We start from the raw sequence: 18,207 nt of genomic DNA, 5'->3' as shown, positions 1-18,207 counted from the left end.
GCAGTAAGAAGTTACTTGTGAATTTTTCCAGCTGCACAAGGATGCTTCCCAGGCATCGCCAAGGTTCAGATAAAGCATGGTTGACAAACTACCGGCATCAAGCCGTAGTCTATTTGGCCATTTCTCTATATGGCTCTTAGCTAAGGTATGTATATATATAGTATAATATTTTTAAAATGGCTGAAAAATTCAAAGAGGAAGAACTATTTTGTGACACGTGAAAATTACATGTGCTTCAAATGTCAGTGCCTGAGTAAAGTTTTTTTACTGGCTGTAAAAAGTCTTCCAATTGCTACGGATTGAGCGAGAGCTAGAGTTAAGAATGAGGCTACTGTAGCCTCTTCAGGCCGGAAGCGTCTACTCTCTGGACCTTGACAGAAACACTTTGACTAGACCCTGGGGACAGTGCGTGGACTGAATCAGCACATGCAGGGTGTGGGGGTAAATTCATGGGGTGGGCTGGGGGTTGGAGGGAGGGAGGATGGGAGGCGAGCAATTGGTGGGAGGAGAGGCACGGCCGCTGAGAGGAGGGTTGAGAGAGGCCAGGGCTTGGGCTTCAGGCTTGATGGAGCTCAGTCCCTTTCTTGCTTGGGGTGGCAAGGTCCTAACTCCATGTTCCATCAGAAGACCAGCAATGCCTGCATCAACAGGCAGACTTTTTGGTCATGGATGAACATCACCTTATACACCTTCTGTCATGACTGAAGCATAGGATGGCATTGCTTTCATAGACTATTTACGCTTGTCTCTTACCTGTGCGTGGGCATGAAAAGTACGGGCCCTAACTGAAGGAATTTTCAGTGGCTGAACACTCATGAATGGATAATGGAGGAGAAGAGTGATGAGAAAGTGTTCAATAGATTATTTCCCTGTTGGGAACATGCTATTTTCGACTTAGACCCTTAGGATCACACGTTCTTCTCAGACGGGGATGTACTCTGACACATGCCCAAATGCGAGAGAACCACTAGCCACAAGCCCCACGCAGGGCCCCCGACCATGACGCTGCCTGCATCTCTGCCCCACCTCCCTCCTTTTCTCAGGAAGTCTGACTTCATGCAAGCCAAAGAACACACCTCCTAATTCTTCTGTTTTAGATAAAAACAGGGCTTATTTCCAACTTCAGATTGAGTTACTTTCAGAAAAACAAAAATGATAATATATGTTTAAAAGGTCAGAATTAGTTCATTTCCAATGTTTCTACCGGACACAAAGCACGTAGTACTTTTATTTTATATCTCAAGTTAAAATTTTCAAAAGAATGTGCTAATGGGAAGAATCCATGACAAGGTAGCAAAGGTAAAACTGAGTTTAGGAGATTTTAATACAAAGAGGAGGCTTTTAAAATATTATGGGAGGCTACCTTGAGATAGAGCTAGCTGATGACATCTTAGTGCATTAGGTTAAACGTATTTGTCCTGGCGACATGAATCTGAAAGCATGCCTTTGTTTTTCTGTTCTGTTTCATGTTACCATGAAACGGAATGTGGAAACTAGATGCAGAAAAGTCCCTACAGCAATTGCTCTACCCTGTGCTGGCTGGAGTTCTTCCTGAAACAGACCACGAGAACTTTGTCCAGCCTGGTTTTAAATGATAAAAGGCACATCAGATTTCTTCCTTTGCTTTCGAGACATGTCCATGACATGACAGGTGTCATCTGATGTCTGTGGACTTCTTGGTCGGACACGTTTTCTTTTGTTCATTTGATTTTTCCTTCTACCATCCGCGCTCATTTACTAATGTATCTACCTTATTTGATTTCTCTGATAAGACGAGAAATGTGTTACCAGCAAGATGGCTTAATGAGTGCTTCTCTAGGAAAATCAGGCACATAAAATTGTGTATATTCACTCACTCACTCACTTGATGGATGCCAAGCAGCTTTTTATAATACTTAGCCCACATTCACTGTAACTTGACTTCTGATTTGTTCTGTTAAAAGCGGAGTTAGTATTTTATGAGAATCAGTAAAACTATACCTGAGAATATCTTATGAATATTTTTCTTAAAATCACTACCTACCCAGCAATTATTAGATTATTTAAAATAAATAATAAAATTATTTATTTATTTTTGTCAGGCAAATTTCACAAGATTTACATTTACTGGGATGCATTGTTCAGAAAGGGCTGCACTATCCAGAGCCACCAGGGGGCCAGCATCCAGGATGGAGATCATTTTTATTAGGTGTAGAAATGGCAGTAATATCTAATTTTCCTGAGGTCTAATCCAGTACTTTATATCATATCATATCATATATTCTTATTATATGCAATTTTTGTTGTAGATACATTTAACATGTTAATCCTACCCTATGCATAATGAAGTGAATACATAATGTATTCATATATATATATATATATATATATATATATATATATATATTTATGTCTCTGTAAGATTTCATAGCTAAAATTATGCACAGTGTACTTAATAGACAATTAAGTAATTTTCAATATTATTCAACCATGAGCAATTTTTAGCCTGATGTTCCAACTTTAGGTTCTAATTCCCTTGTGAAATGTGAGGTTGATGTATCAAAGAAAGACCTATGGCTGGTCATCAGTCCGTGCCCAGAATGCTCTTTTAGTTATGACCTCGTGATTCTTATGTGCTGTTCATATTTGCATCTTCGACAACATGTTCTCTGTCAAGGCCTCCTGACTCACTGTAACCTAGCAGTTTATGATCTAACAGCTCTGAGACAGAACCACGGACGCGCCTGCTCTCGGATACCTTGCCTTGTCAGGTTCATCCAGGCTCCGTGTGAAGCTTCCAGAATAAACCATCTGAAAGGACTACCAGCGGATGCATGGAGATGGCCTTGGTCCTAGCCCTCAGGCCAAGCCCAGTTTGTGTCCTGTCAGGGTCAATTAACTGGAGCAGTACACTAGGACGTGCCTCCTCTAGTGAGCCTGAGCCAATCTCTCCCATGTGCCCAGTGTCAGCCCTGGACCCACGGTCCTGGCGGCTGAGCAGCCAGCATCTTTTTGCTACACTTGGCGGTTGGGAACCAAGAGAATTGTCTGCTTAGGTTGGGAGGCCAGCCAGGACCCTTTGGGCAGACCGGCTTGAGGCTCTTCTCTGGGACAGAGAACTAGGGTCATTGGTGAAGGCCAGTCACGAGGCTAAACCAGGAAGGCTAATCCAAGGGATACATGGAGAGAGATGCCAAATATATGCCAAATGAGGCAAATAAGCAGTGAATGGCTTTAGTAAGGGGATTTGTCTATTTTATACATGCACAAAAAAGTAAGATGTGAATATGGTCATGGGGTTTCCAAAGAAAAGGTAGCCCCTCTTGATATGAATATTTTAACATGAATATGCACAACGGGAATGGCTTATGTATTCATTTAACAAACCTTTAAATATACTTCTACTGGTGGTGTAGTGGACAAACAAAAACAAAAGAGACAAAGTAAAATAGGCCTTCTACCCTCACAGAGCTAGTCAACGGTCAGAAGTTGAGAGAGAATAATCGTAGGGTATGTGGACGACCAAGAGGTTTTGAAATCAGTTTGGCTTTTTCTTCTCCTGTTAGAGGGGAAGAGGCTGACTTGTCAATATGAGAAGGGCTGACAGTTCCTCAAATATTTGTAAGACATGTTGGTCATTGGGATTTTTAATAAAGCTGCTGTAAATTCAACTCCAGAACAAATTGATTAAGAAATGTAAATTTTGTAATTTTTCATAGCCTGAGGATTAAAGCGAGAGTCAAGGAATGAAGTAAAATTAATTTCAAGGCAACCCTTTTGAATTTCAGTGGATGTTGGAAAAAAGGGTGTTGACTTACTACTCCAGTTACGCTAAGGCTAAGTTTACACTTGGAAAGAAAGAGGGATAAGATAGAAATTACATTTTTTCCTATTTTCTCTAATATTAAAGTCGAGTAAAATTTTTAACATGAAGTTGGAAGGAACAGGACAAGAAACTAATCTTTGTTGAACCTTACTATGCACAAGCCATGGTCTTGGCATTTTGGTTACCTTAGCTTATCGGTTGCTTAGAAACCAGTTGGAAAACCTTGGTGAGGGTCCTCAATCTGACAGTCCCAAGCCCTCAGATTTTGGGCAAATCCCTTCAATGTCAGGAGCTTGTGTGAAACCCGGTATGCCCGGTACACAGATCTAACAGCATAATGCATGCAAAGTGGAGCACAATGCCTGGCTGAGAGCAAATGCTCAGAAAGACTGCTTTCCCAGGGATCCCAGCCCGGAAGCACCGTTCTAGAAAACAGTCCTTTTCCAATGTGGCATGCCATGTCCTGGGTAGAGGGATTCAGATGCAGGAGTCAAGCGGAGCCTGCAGTTTATTAAATCATGATGATGAAGGTCACTGGCAATAAGGCAGTTCTGTTTTTAAATGACAAGCTAAGCCATTCTCCCATTGTAAGAGCTCATCTGGGAAACATAACATATTGCAACGATGCCTCAATTAGCTGGAATTACTGGGGATGGTGCAGATGTGGTGTTTTAGTTAAAAGTATTCTTCGGATTACTGAAATTTAATTAAATCCCTAACTATGCAATGTTCAAATTTTAGAGATCGGGGATGTCATCTGCAACACTGTGCATTCTAAATAAAACGCAGTCAGTGAATTTCATATAGTGGGGCAAGAAAGTGCAAAATCATTCTCAGGACTTGGTCCTGAGTCCTCAGCCGGACAACTGTTTTTAGCTCTGTAATATTTAAACAATCGAACATTTCATACTTTTGGGACAGCATATGGCTCTAAAAAGACTTCCCATTCAAAACAAAAGAAAACATTAACATCAATAGGAAAAAAAAATCTCTGCCTTAATTGGCATCCTCTGGAGAAATGTTTGGAGATACTTGTAATAGTTAAATATTTCAGATACTTAAGATTTTATGTTATGAGCACTAGAGAGAGCGGGCAATCAAAAACTGTCCTTCATTTGCAAGAAAATGGGATCAGTTGGTTCTGAGACTAACCAGCAGAGAAGGTGACAGGCCATGTCAAAAGAGACTTATTCTGTCAGTATTCTGACACTTGGGGAGATAGACTAAAGCCATAATTTTCTGAAAAACCAAAGAATTCTCCTGTAGGTTTATGATTTTCAGGTACTTAAATCAAACATATTGTCAATAACCAGTAGCTTTAAGTATTCTTTCTGATTTTTTTTAAGATTTTATTTATTTATGTATGTATTTATTTATTTGAGAGGAGAGGAGGAGCAGAGGGAAAGGGACAAGCAGACTCCATGCTGAGCACCAACAAGCCCAATGCGGGGCTGGATCTCATGACCCTGAGACCGTGACCTAAGCTGAAATCAAGAGTCAGATGCTTCACTGACTGAGCCACCCAGGCGCCCCATATTCTTTCTGATTCTGAATAACCCCAGCAAAAACTGCGAGAAATTGTATTTGCTTATGCAAACCATTCTGTTTTTCAAAGGGGAGGAATAAGAGCTAGAAAAATGAATCTTTATCATCATTTACTTCCTTTTATTTATTTAGAACCACTTATGTTATCTCTCGAGTTCCCATCAAGGCACTGCTCAGCATTTTTATTTAACTCCAGATACATAAAGGTATTAAAAGCCTGATTTAATAGGGCCCTGGTTCTTGGACATCTTCCTGAAGGCTGACATTTGATGTGAAGGGCAGAGGGCCATTTCCTCTGACACTTATCACAAATTTTTTGAACCATTACTGTCATTTATTTTTCAATAAATTACAATAGAAGCCCACACATAAAGTGGTGGGTCTGTGCGCTCCCCAGAGCGGGGATTGCGGTTTTGGGTGCCCACCACGGTGGGCTTAGGGGAACCACACTGCAGCATGAGTTAGACCCTCACGACACTCCAGCTGGAATCTGGAGCTCCCCATAGCTGGGTGTCTTCTCCGTGGCCGTTTCTGAGAGACGGAATGCTTTGGAGGCTACTATGATTTGAAACACTTGGGCTATGGACCTCACCATTCTCAAGTCGCAAATGTCCTCACCCAATCACTTGTTCACTCACTCATTCATTCATGCAAGCGTGCCAGCCACTGGGGACCAGAGATGAATGAGATCTTCCCTGACCTTAAGCAGCTCAGCGAACCACAGAGGAGGTGCCAGCAAACAGAGGGATGGGGGCCCCACTGGGCTGCCACCAAGACTGCGGGTTACACTTCCAGAGTCATGCAGGACTGGACAGGGTGGGGTGTGTGTGTTACAAACAGTGTCGTCAATGACAGTGAAGGAGGAGGGGGTGCCAGCTGTGGGCACGTGGATGGTCTGTTGGGACAGTGGTAAGGGGAGGGTGACAGCCTGCCGCCAATGATGAACGGCCTCGTGAGTCCAATGGGTCTTGGCTGACATTCATCGGGCCACGGGGAACCTTCCCCAGGCTTGAAATTTTAAAAATTTGAAACTTTTCCAAGGTGAAAGACATGGCTAAACTAAGAAGGGAAGATTGTGCTGTGTACATTGTTCAGTAGAAGGGCTATAGCACAGAAGTGCTGCTTACACAGTAACCAGACAACCAACACCCAGCTTCGGTGTTAAGGACCACCAGCGCGCCTTTCAGAGCGGGAGAGTCTAAAATGGCTGTTTTCCCACCGAAGCCCCGGCACCACTCTCCCCTCCGTCTCCTCCCCCCCTGAGTGCATCTTTTACTTCTGTCTGTTGTCCTGTGACCCTGAATGAGTTTCCAGCTCACTCCTCCCACCACCCCAGTATTTCTAGTTAATAGGGTCCCTATCTGGGTTCATGTGATCTCTTTCTTTCTTTCTTTACTTCCTTCTCTCTTTCCCTTTCTGCTCAGTTTCCTTACACAAAATGCAAATCTGGGGCTCTCACACCGTAAAATCAAGGCATATTTCATGCAGCATATCGTCCTTTACGTACACTTCGGATCGGCATACAGTTTAGTTGAATCAGTGATGCACTTTCATTACGTCATCAGGCCACCATGAAATAACAAGCCACCAAACGGGGGTCCTTACCTCGTTCAGTCCGTTAAACCACCCGGACACCTGTCCGCGCGCTGACAGCCCCCACAACATTGGCCCGCTGCTCCGAAAGAAACCACTGCTCTGTGCACCGTGCGTTACGATCGGCTCACGATCTAACGGAGGCAAGGCTTTCTTGGCATAGCCCACAGCGTGTTCATTCTTTTGACATTAAGAAGGAACTTAACTGCAATTTACTGACTTTTGCTTTTTTTCTCCTCTGGAGACAGAAGGATGCCATGCCAAGTCTAGAAAGTTTCCACTTTTAGGTGTCAGAGCTCTGTGGACAGACCCCCTTCTCAGGCAGGACCCAGAAAGCTTTAGGGGCCGCAGGAATAGCTGGCCTTTCTCGGTGGCGAAATGCGAGACTGTGCAGAGCCAGTGGATGAAGGCTCACAGAGCCTTTAATTTGAGACAGAGTGAGCCAGCGTTCCGTCTGTAGAGCGGCCGGGATGCGTACGGGGCGACGGCTTGCTGAGTGCCTTTTATCATATAGCGTGTGATGCTCGCAGCTGGTGGACACACTCACAGAGAGGAATGCCACCCCTTCCCACACCGCTTGGCCTGTGCTGTCCGTGCGGCCGAACAGTCCCGGCCTGCCGTCCGCTGGAGCCAAGCACTGGCTGGGCTACAAGAGCTCGTATGAAGGGGCTGCGGCATTGGTGCTGAAGACGGTAGCCACCCTGACAACGAGGAGCCTTTTTTGTTCTAGACCCAGCTCCCTGTACAAAAGAGCTGTTACCAGAAGGACAAGACCAACAACCGGTGTGATGAGTCAGGCCTTTATGGTTTTAGGGCCACGCCACTTGAGGACCCCACTGTGGTTGTTGGCCTCTCCTCTGAGTGAGAACGCAGGGAAAGGGTGAGACCACAGTAGGGGGAGCCTCAGGACTGGAAGAGCCAGTATGACTCACACAAGTCCGGACCCAACAAGAGCACTCTAGGTAAAGAGTCTACAGCCATCTTCTCCAAGAGCACCTCCAGGGATGACTAATTGCCAAGACAGTTTCCCCCACCAGGTCAGTGACTTCAAGAACCCCAGGGGCAGTGGCACCTCCCACGCCCCTTGTGACCGGCTTGCTCCAGCATGTAAACGGATGCTGCTTCCTTCACCAATGGCTTTGCTAGAAAAACATGGCAGCCGGACGAAACCGTGCTGAGTGTGTAGTTGTTTGCTCCGTAGCTCAAGGCGTCTCTCCTAGTGACCAGCCACAAGCCCTTGGCTGATCAGCAGCCAGTCCGCATCTACGGCCACGTGTGGGCACCACTGCCTTGGCCGGCAGCTGGCTCCACAAGCCACCTCGCCGAGGAGGAAGTGAAGGACATCCTCAAGGACACCGCTAGCTGGTGGCACAGTGAGGGCGACAGTCTTTTCTGCCAGCTCTGTGGACTATCTGCCAGACCTGGATTTGCCACTTTGGAGAAGCACTTAGAAAAAGCTTCCCCCGGGCTGATGGTAGATGTGTGGGGCACATCTGTTCCCCTATTTGTGTGGACACCAGCTCTTAGCACCCAATCAAATTCAAAGAATGAAAGCCAGACGTAACAACTCCACGCTCTGTCCATATAGAATTTGCTGTGAAAGTGTTCAAATTGTGGATATGCATGTCGGACGCTAAGAAAAGGGCTTTTAATTTAACATGGCAAAACCAGTTTCACAAAATGTTAGTGTCTCGGCATCCTAACACGTAACGTGCATGAAGTGCTCACCCCATGAATGAAGGGCCAGGATACAGGTGTTTGCTTGGCTTACCTTCCAGGTGACCCTGATGCTCTGAGATGACAGGGGCTCCAGGTGAACTTCCTGAGGTGGGCCGTCAGGAGCTGTAAAGACCAAAACCCACAGGCCGGTTAGAACTGAGATCCAGAGAAGACTGACGTCTACACAGCACGCAGGCCCGGAAGAGAGGTCCCCGGCAGTGCAGGGAAGCGTGTTTGCAGCTTTAGTGAGCTGATCAATATGGCCAAGTCGCTGGTACGGAATTCACCCTGTGGGTACTCGCTCCCGGGAAAAATGAACCTTGAGGACCTGTCCTTGTGTTCCTTCTCACCACCTCCTCACCTTCTTTGACACCGTGATTAATAAACCTCAAGTCTGGAAAGTTCTCAGGTAAGAAGTTGTAAGACAACATGGCTTTTATGAAACCCTGTGGCGCCTGTCAAAGGCCCTTCTCTTTCCCTCGGAAGTCGCGTTTAGGGACATGGCATTGGGGTCACTCAGGTGGCGTGGCGCTATTGGGGCAAAAAAACATAACAAAACAAAACAAAACAAGATTCTTCTCCTTTTGAGTCCCTTTGATGGCTTGAAAATGCTCATGACCTGGGGGCGGTAGCCTCAGAAGACAGGAGCAAAGTTAAAGCGTCAAAGCATGCAACTCACGCCGCCCTCCTTCCAACGCTGGTGGAGAGTCCGATCACCTTCCCGTTCCAGCCAGTCCCTAGGTATCAGACCCACGCTAGCACCAGGCACTCTGTGCGGAACTAAGAGGTGGAACCCGGTTTGGTCCACCGAGAGCTGACGTGTTACCAGAACAGCCGAATGCACGCGCTGCGATACAGCCCAGCCCACAGTGCGGTGGACACTCAGTCATCTTCCAAGGAGTAGAAGCAACTGGAGCGCAGGACTCGGGGGGAGGGACCCCTCTGGATGGAAACACGCTGCAGGCCTGACGGGTCTAGCGCCCCCACTGAGCTGCACAAGGGCCATGTCTGTGGACTGGAGATGCCCGTTTGCAGGAGGAGGGGGAGCATGAGGCGGATGAGAAAGCAGCAGTAGTGAATGTGAACGTGTTCAAAGCGTCTGGAAGTCGATGGAAGGGCAAAGATGAAGGTCAGATTAAGGGAGAGGCAAGATTGAGGGAAACACGCTGTCCTTGGTTCAGGAGAAGTTTTGATATGGAGATGCTAAGTTGATGGGTGTTTCAGTCTTTCTGCTTGAGTTCAAATTCTGGCTATCTCACTTAGTAGCTGTGCCTGTGTCTCGGTTTCCTTCTTTATAGAACAGGACAATAAAATACATGCCATAGGATTGTTATGAAAATAACGTATTCAATAAATATAAGCAATAATAATTATCATTGGGTGTTTGACACAAGGGGAGGTAAAGGGGGAAATCCATATAATGGAAAGAAAAGATACACTTGAAGGAACAATGTCTGGGCATAGATGCAAGGGTGTTATTAGGAATGGAGGTGGTGGGGTCCCGGGGCATCAGCGCGACCATCTCTGCGGTGGGAGGAGGGAGGAAACAATGGGAGAGCTTTTGGTGGACTTGCTGGTTGAAGGAAGTAGGTTCAAACCTGATTGTGTTTTCTTAGCAAAATAATAAGAGGCAAGGTCAGGGGTGCCTGGGTGGCCCAGTCGGTTAAGCGTCTGCCTTCAGCTCAGGTCATGATCTCAGGGTCCTGGGATCGAGCTTTGCATCAGGTTCCCTGCTCAGTGGGGAGTCTGCTTCTCCTTCTTCCCTCACCCGCCCCATGCTCTCTCTCCCTCCCCCTCTCAAATAAATAAATAAAATCTTAAAAAAATAGAAACAAAATAAAAACGTAAGAGGTAAAGTCAGGAAATCAGAATGGGGGAAGGAAGGAGGCCCATGGCTTTAGGAACACAAGGGCTCAGGGAATGGCAGTGGCCGATGGAAACGTGTGCCCCACACAGCACAGAGGAGCACGGAGCCCCAGTTTGGCATGTGAACATCACGTGGGGAGAAGCTTGCGTGTGGGTCTTCACGAGGGCATCGACAGGTGCACACAGAGTGTGCAGGTGGACTAGGGTGAGCTGGGCAGGAAGAAGCAGGTGTCCAACTTCGTCTACTGGGGGAGGGGCAACAGGACCCTCCGGCTCCATACGTAAGCAAGAAGGCAAGGGTCAGGGGTGGGGGGGGCTGACTCCAGAGGCCAGGGCTGGTGGGACCAGGAGAGAGTGAGAATGCTAAGAGAGAAAGCTAGTTTGACAGAAAAGATGGTTCATTCTGTTCTACAAATAGGAACTTGAAGGGAATCGGCGATATCAGGGCTGGAAATGTTTACAAGGGCCAGGACAGAAAGAGGAGCCAGGTCTGCAGTCGGCTTCCTTCTCCCCACCTTGTTCCGTCCTGCTAACGCCAGCCTGACGTCTCTTCTGCATGTCTCCTCTCTGTGCTCGGTCTGCCACTGTCCCCACTGAGGCTCTCGGCCTCACCAGACAGCCTGACCCAGTTCCACATCTATGGCTAGTGCCAGTTTTTATTTGGGTCCTAAACATTGATTCTGGTTTCCAATTTCCCCTTTTAAAGGGGACATGGGCCCAGAGCACCCTTGAAGCCACTTACTCATCATACTACCATTCCTATGTTCTATGTCCTGCCTCCCTCTGCACCCTTCTGTTCTGCACCCCCACCCTCCTGTCCCAGCCGTGGCCAACATCTCAGTGGAACCCAAACACACCTGCCCCACGCATATCTGACTTTCTGTCCTCGAGCTTTCTTTTCCCTCCATCGGCACGGCCTGCCCATGCCTCTGCTTCCCCCCCCAGTCTCCCCCACCTCAGCGTGGGGACCGTCACAATCACAGTGGTGCTGGGCACTTGCTCAGAGCCACCTTTGCACCAGGCCGTCCTCCCCCAGCTGACTCGAAGCTGCATGGCCTCCCGACCTGGGTCCAGAGCAAGTCTCCGCTTTGAAGGGTAAAGCAATGCGAGACAGTGAAATGCAGAGCACACCTCTCTCAACCCGGCAGGTTTGCTGGGGCTGCTGCAAGCTCTTGGGTCTATCCATGATTCCCCGTGTGAGAAGGTGGTGTTAGCACTGAAGCCGACTCCGGAGCAGGGATCAAGGGAGGGGCTGGCATCCAGCTACCTGCCATCATTGTTCTTAGAGTTCTGTACCTAATTTCTGCTCACAGGGTCATGCCCTTCATGCAGGAGCCTTTACATACAAGCTCCAATGAAAATCCGTGATTTCTCTCACACTGATAATTCTGTGGTCATCGAGAAGCATGGGGTTCATTGACAAAAATCCTCCTTGAAAAAAATGATTTTGAGGTCTGACAACGATACTGGAGCTTGATTATTTTAATTTAGTGGCGCTACATCAGACTTCAAGGAGATCCTGTTGTGAGGAGCGGGAGGTCAGGTGGGGGCAGCACCTCGTCCTGCATCTTTTGGGTGTGTCTGGGCTGTGGCCTTCGGTGTGGCTTTCTGGGGGCAGGGGGAGGCTATAAGCATAGGCTTCACATCCTTGATGGGATACAGTCAGGCTTAAAAACAAAGATAGAAGGATAGTGTTTACAAAATGGCCTTGATTCTATCAGAAAACGTGAAGTCAATGATACAGTCATGAATTGGGAGAATTTGTTTTTCCAATCTGGTTCGGACCTCTCTCTCAAAAATGAAGTGATAGAAACAATGTTAAAGACAAATGTCAGAAGAATATAATTAGGAAGCGTTTTTTGTTTGTTTGGGCCCTAATTTTCCAGTCTAAGTTTTCTAAAGCACGATAGGAAAAACTTTCTCAAATTATATATATACAAAATGAGTCTGCTTTCAGAAATTTCGTGTTTTCCTTAGAGCTCCTGAGCTGTAATCACGCCACAGGTCCTCATCTCCTGGCAAACAAACAATTTCTGTAAAATTTAATCCAAGGCAGACTGAATTCCCAAAAGCTGAAAGTATTCAAGATCAACCATTAGGTACTCACTTACTTAACTAACTTTGGAAACTGTGTTGACATCTGACATTTGAGAATTTATTTATACGCTCGTGAACTGAAGCTATACTATATATAGAAAGCACAGTTTCTTCTTCTGTTTTTAAACCAGAATATTTCACTTTTTCTTGCAAGAGGAGAAGGCTAGGCGGTAAGAATTAATAATGAATGTGATTTTCCAAAATAAATAATCTCTGCATTTCTACAGAAGCCAAAACTGTCCAATCTGCAAAACAGTAATAACTGAAGATGATCTACTGAGTATCTAGTGCTCTTCCCAGTGGGCAAGGCAACTTTTACTAACTCTGCTTGGCTCAAGACACAGTGATGACAGAGCCTTCCTAACTGCCAGACATGCGACCTCTGCCCTTGCTTTCCTCTCCCAAGCCCCGGGGCTGGCTCCGTATCCCCATGTCCTGAGCCGGCTCCTCTCCTGCCTCCTGCTTCCCTGTCAGTCAGTCTCAATGCACCGTCTCCATGCGTGGTCCCCTCTCTCACTTCCAAGAGGTGAACTGAAGATCCAGCCCCAGCACTCCCCTCCGGCCTCGGAATACCCTCTCCTCCATGAAGCCATCTCCTGGCTTCATGCAGAGTCTTGGGGCCAAATCAGTCATTTAGCCTGGCTGAACCATCCCCGTGCGAATCACTCCCACATTTCCATCTCTTATTGGCAGATTTACTGAGGGCTTACTATGTGCACGTGAAAAAGTCGGCAAGGACTAGGGTACAAAAGTGGGTTCCACAGACACACGTTCACCTCTGCTGGAGGCAGCGGGGGTTAGAGTGATACTCTTTGTGGCGCAGGGGAGAGCAAGACAGTGTTTGATAAAAATCAAATTAAACAAAGAATAGTTGACCACTAGACGGGGAAAAGATGAATTCGCATAGTAACTATTTATCAATTAAGTAGCTTATTAATTTAAACTCTTTATTTATTTAACACTTATTACGTGCCAAACACTGTCCTAGGTGGTTGGGATACAGCAATAAACCAGACAACTATTCCTGCTCTTGTGGGAGAGGTCCAAACAGATCTAAACAAAATAAATTGGTAAATTCTATGCTATGGTTTTTTTCATTTTTTTCTTATTTATTATTTTGTTTTATTTATTTCAAAGATTTTATTTATTTATTTGTCAGAGAGAGAGAGAGAGAGAGAGCATGTGAGCACATAAGCAGGGGGAGCGGCAGGCAGTGGTAGAAGCAGGCTCCCCACTGAGCAGGGAGCCTGATGCAGGGCTCGATCCCAGGACCCTGGGATCATGACCTGAGCTGAAGGCAGATGCTTCACGGACTGAGCCACCCAGGCATCCCAATTTATTTTTTATTTAAATTATATGCTATGTTGATGGTGATGTGATGCTATTTTTACAAAGAAGAATGTGGAGGGAGGGAGGGGCCAAGTGTGCCAGAGTGGGCAGTGGGTTCGACTTTAAATGGGGGGGTCAGGGTAAGACTCACTGAGACGCCATTTGACCAAACACATGAGAAGGTGTGGGAGGAGGGGGAGGAACATTCCAAAACATTCCAGAACATTCTAGGTTAGCGAGTGAGTGTATAAATATACAGGGCATGAATGAGGAGCAGCAAGGCAGCCAGTGATTTGTTTGGTTTAATTTCCAAAGTCTCCAAATGGAAGCCGGAGAAAAACGATGGCCATCGAAGCAGAATTCCGAAGGCTCAGGCGCAGGGCGTGCCTGGTTCTTTCCCAGGGGGCAGACCCTGTGCATTTGATGTCCCCTGGAGGAGCACAGTCCATGCCACGCCGGGCCCTACTGTGCACCGCGGTTCACATTTACTGTCACGTGTGAATGCCTTTTATTCCTTAAGCCCTCATCATATCCTCGCCCCCTCCGCCCCCAGCTCAGCACATGGAGGGAAGGCATCCTCTAGACTGGAACCGCCACTCTGGAATGTGATCAGGACTGCTACAAAGGGCTGTTAATTTAGCGCCGGATCCCAGGGAAACCCAATGACTCCTATGTCGACCTTTCCATGATCCTGACCTTCCACTCTCCGAAGCATCTGAAAAAATTCAGTGGTTTCTCAGTGAGCTCCTGCATAACCGAACCTCCAGGTTCTAGGGGCAGATTCCTAATGAACACAGTGAAGGGATCAGCCATCCCAAACTCGGGCGGAGGCACTAGGCAACACGTGACCTTCAGGGCACAGCTGCTAATGGGGAAGCTGGTCTTGGTGAGGGTCAGCTATGGATGGGACCTGCTGATGGGTGTTGAAGGAACCTGGTGAGTCAGTGCATTTCTGGTCTGTTAGGATCTAATCCCGTCAGTTCCTGACGGCGTCTCCACTTCCTCCCTCACCTTCTCTTTGAGGGGTAAAGGGCTGCTGAGGGGAGTCGGGAGGAGAGAGCTAGACAGTGAGAACCCTGCTGCGTGTCCCCTGCATTGGAGTGTATCATAACACCCCCGTGCACTTTCACACAAAAATACCTGGGGTGTGGTGGCGTTGGAACAACGCTGTTTTCCGACATTAGGTAAAGATGCTGTGCAGATGAAGTGAGTCCTTCTTCACTAAGCTCTGCGACGGGAGCTACGACAGGAATCCCAAACCCAAATTCCCACCCCGGCAAGACCTAAGTTAGGGATCTGTAAACCTTTCATGTAAAGGGCCACATAGTGAATACCGAGGCTTTGTAGGCCACCGGAGGTCTCTGTCACATACTCTTCTTTCTAAAATATAAACCCTATTCTTTGTTGAGGGTTGTAGGGGGATTCGGCCCATGGGCTGGAATTCGCTGAACCCTTAAATGAAAGAAGGGCGGGATGATGATTCATCAAGGGGAGCATGTGGCCAGCTTCCAGGTAACTTCTGGAGACTTGGCTGAACTGGTGGGTGCCAAGCAGGCACTCAGGAGAAACTCAAAGATTGGATTTTGATCTGAATATTCCCGATTTCAAAAATTGGCACCTAAACTGAAAGATTTGCCCTACAGTAGGCCGACCCGAGCCAAACACGTGCTCAGGCCTGCTGTGCTGTGGGCTGCGGTCTGTGACCTGGGAGAAGCCTCAGCCCATCAGGACAGGCCTGGGAATCTCAGGCTGCTGGCCCCAGAGATTTCTACAGCCTTAGAGCTCTGGTCGGATGTGCCTTCTTCCCCCACCTTCCAAAGCCCTTCCCTTTTGCCTTTCTCTACTTTTCTTCCTAATGAGACCCTTCAAAATTTCAGTGCAAATACATTCTCCTCACACACACACGCACACACACGCACACACACGCACGGTCACTGTTACACCCATTCTAACAATCCTGTGAGGCATCTTTATGAAGACCCCTCCCACATGAGATTTCCATGAAAGATCTGCCTTGTGCCGGACACACAGGAAGAGGGAAACAGGAGTGGCCTGGAGCCGCTGATGTTGAGGGGGCCACAGCCTCACCCTGAGGTCCAGAAACGATGACATGCCTCAGGGACAATTGTCAGGAGGATTCCTACTTAGCGGTGGGGGAGGAGGCATTAATGTCATCCAGGGAGACAGGGAACTTGGAGGGCACAGCACACATGCCAAGGACGGGGGGCAGGAAGGGGCCACAGGAAGTCGACTGGAGCTTCCGAGCAGAGGGGTTGGGGGAAGACCCAGCCCTAACCACCTCACAGACACATTTCCAGCTGGGTACTGAGACATGTCCCCCATGCCTGAGACAGTGGGTTCTACAGCTTCCAGAAGTTTCCATCTGAGAGAGAGATGGCCTGCTTGAGAGATAGCCTTTTTTTTTTTTTTCTTAAGGAAGGTGGGCAATAAGGATGGGAAAAGATCCCCTTGAGATGACAGTAGCTCCCAAAAGATGTGCCTTTGGGTATCCCTGCTGGGAGGTGTTAGTAGCAATCTACGGCGACTGCAGGCAATCCTGATGAGGGGATCTTTGGTCAGGACAGTTGCCCTACTTTCTCCATGAATCACAAGGAAGAAGACCTGATTGTTTCAGGTCAGCCACAAAACCTATGCACCAAGACAAAGACAAATTCTGTTTTGGAGTTTCACTTTGCTCTACGTGCTCCCCTCCTTGCATTTCCCCCTAGCCTGTCTGAAGAGTAAATCAGAGAGGCTCTGGGGGACCCAGAGCAGCCTGTGCGCAGGGCAAATCCCAGAGGCCGGCCCCGGAAGCCAAGAGGGTGTCTGCAAAGAAGCCAGGGAGCGGCACTGCAGGCCAGTGGCTGGGAGCCGCTCTTCACCTGGCCTCCTGGCTGGGAGGGAGATGCTGTCATGGCAACTGCCAGCCGCAGCAGAGGCCACAGAGAGCCCAAGAAAAAGCAACAGCCGTAGGATTCATCATGGCAATTGGGAAGGCAGCTGCCAGCAACAGCACCAGAAAATACAGTGTTCTTGAGAAGCACGCCCAGATGTGGGCGCAGGTAGACCAAGGGTTAAGAAGGAGGAGAAGGTTGAGGAGTGCTTCCAAGACTCCATTTGGGGGGCAGCGTCTCCTCCCTAAATGTACAACGTGATGAAATTCCAGGAAGCCCGTGGGCTGTTGAAATATTTAAATAAGATTCTATTTCTGCAGAAGCACGTCGACGCTCGCTTCTCACTTGTTTCTGAGAAATACAGAGTACTTTTAGAGCTTGCATTTTCCCCCCCAAGTATCCAGTATGTTTGTGGTGAGGAGGAGAAAGGCATCATTATGCCCATTTTGCAGATGAGAGATCACATAGAGTTTCTAAGCAATAAAAAGGGCTCATCCTCAGACACTCAAGAATAAAGTTATCCTATCAGCCGCCCTTCAAAACAATGTCCAAGAACCGATGTGTTCCCGGGGGGAGAAGGAAGTGCTCATCCCAGCTCAGGAAGAATTGTCCATGTCGCCCCACTTCCTTGCAGACAGTATTGACTACACATAGCAGAAGAGTTAAATGTTTGCATTGGCTTTGGACCAGCAATCTTAGTGCTTGGGATTCAACCTAAGAGAATAATCTTAGGTGGCAAAAGACAGGCCACAGAGGGTGTCCATCACAGCGGCATTTATAGTAATAAAAAGGAAAACAACAGACGTGTCTAATAACACAGGATTTGTGAAATAGACGGTGGAAGGTGTCATCATGGATCGTAGGCAAGGACTTAAGGGGTAGATAAGAGTGATTTTTTGGGGGATGCCATTAATGAGGGTCGAAGAGAATGAGGCGGAAGGAAGGAATCAAGAACAACGCTAATTCCCCAGCTGAAAGCGGAAACAAACCTCCCGTGGACTCTCACTCATTTGGGGATGAGCCCCTGAAGCCTGGTGATGAAGAAGGGATCTAAGTTTCCAATTTCACCACAGCAGCGGTAGTGGCTGATTAGCTCTGATTTCTGGCAGGAAATGAAAAGCCAGGTTTGGGGCTAGACGCTCTCCCTCCCAAGAGATGAGCCAGGCCTGGGTCCTTACCTTTCCTTCCCCAGAGCAGCTCAATGGCAGCTGGCTTCCTCCTCTCCTGCCAGGACGTGGGTGGACAGCCAGGCTTCACCGGCACTGCCCAATGGCTCAGACCCCCACAGCTGCTCAGTTCACCCCCGGCAGCGATGCGCGTGTGTGTGGGGGGGAGCGTGCATGCGTGCGTGCCTGTGTG

At 47.6% G+C, this 18,207-nt stretch overlaps 1 protein-coding gene across 1 annotated transcript in view; it reads right to left on the bottom strand.

The window, feature by feature from the left end:
- DSCAM (DS cell adhesion molecule) overlaps positions 1-18,207 on the bottom strand; it is a 619,423-nt gene that overhangs the window by 126,611 nt on the left and 474,605 nt on the right. Inside the window, exon 16 of the mRNA XM_040621659.1 lies at positions 8,715-8,785. Within this exon, the coding sequence (XP_040477593.1) occupies positions 8,715-8,785 (71 nt within the window). The remainder of the gene's footprint in view (positions 1-8,714; positions 8,786-18,207) is intronic.

This window comes from Ursus maritimus, unplaced genomic scaffold, assembly GCF_017311325.1.
Source record: "Ursus maritimus isolate PB19 unplaced genomic scaffold, ASM1731132v1 scaffold_4, whole genome shotgun sequence".
In the NCBI taxonomy this organism is placed as follows: domain Eukaryota; kingdom Metazoa; phylum Chordata; class Mammalia; order Carnivora; family Ursidae; genus Ursus; species Ursus maritimus.
This window is presented reverse-complemented; position numbering and strand designations above follow the sequence as displayed.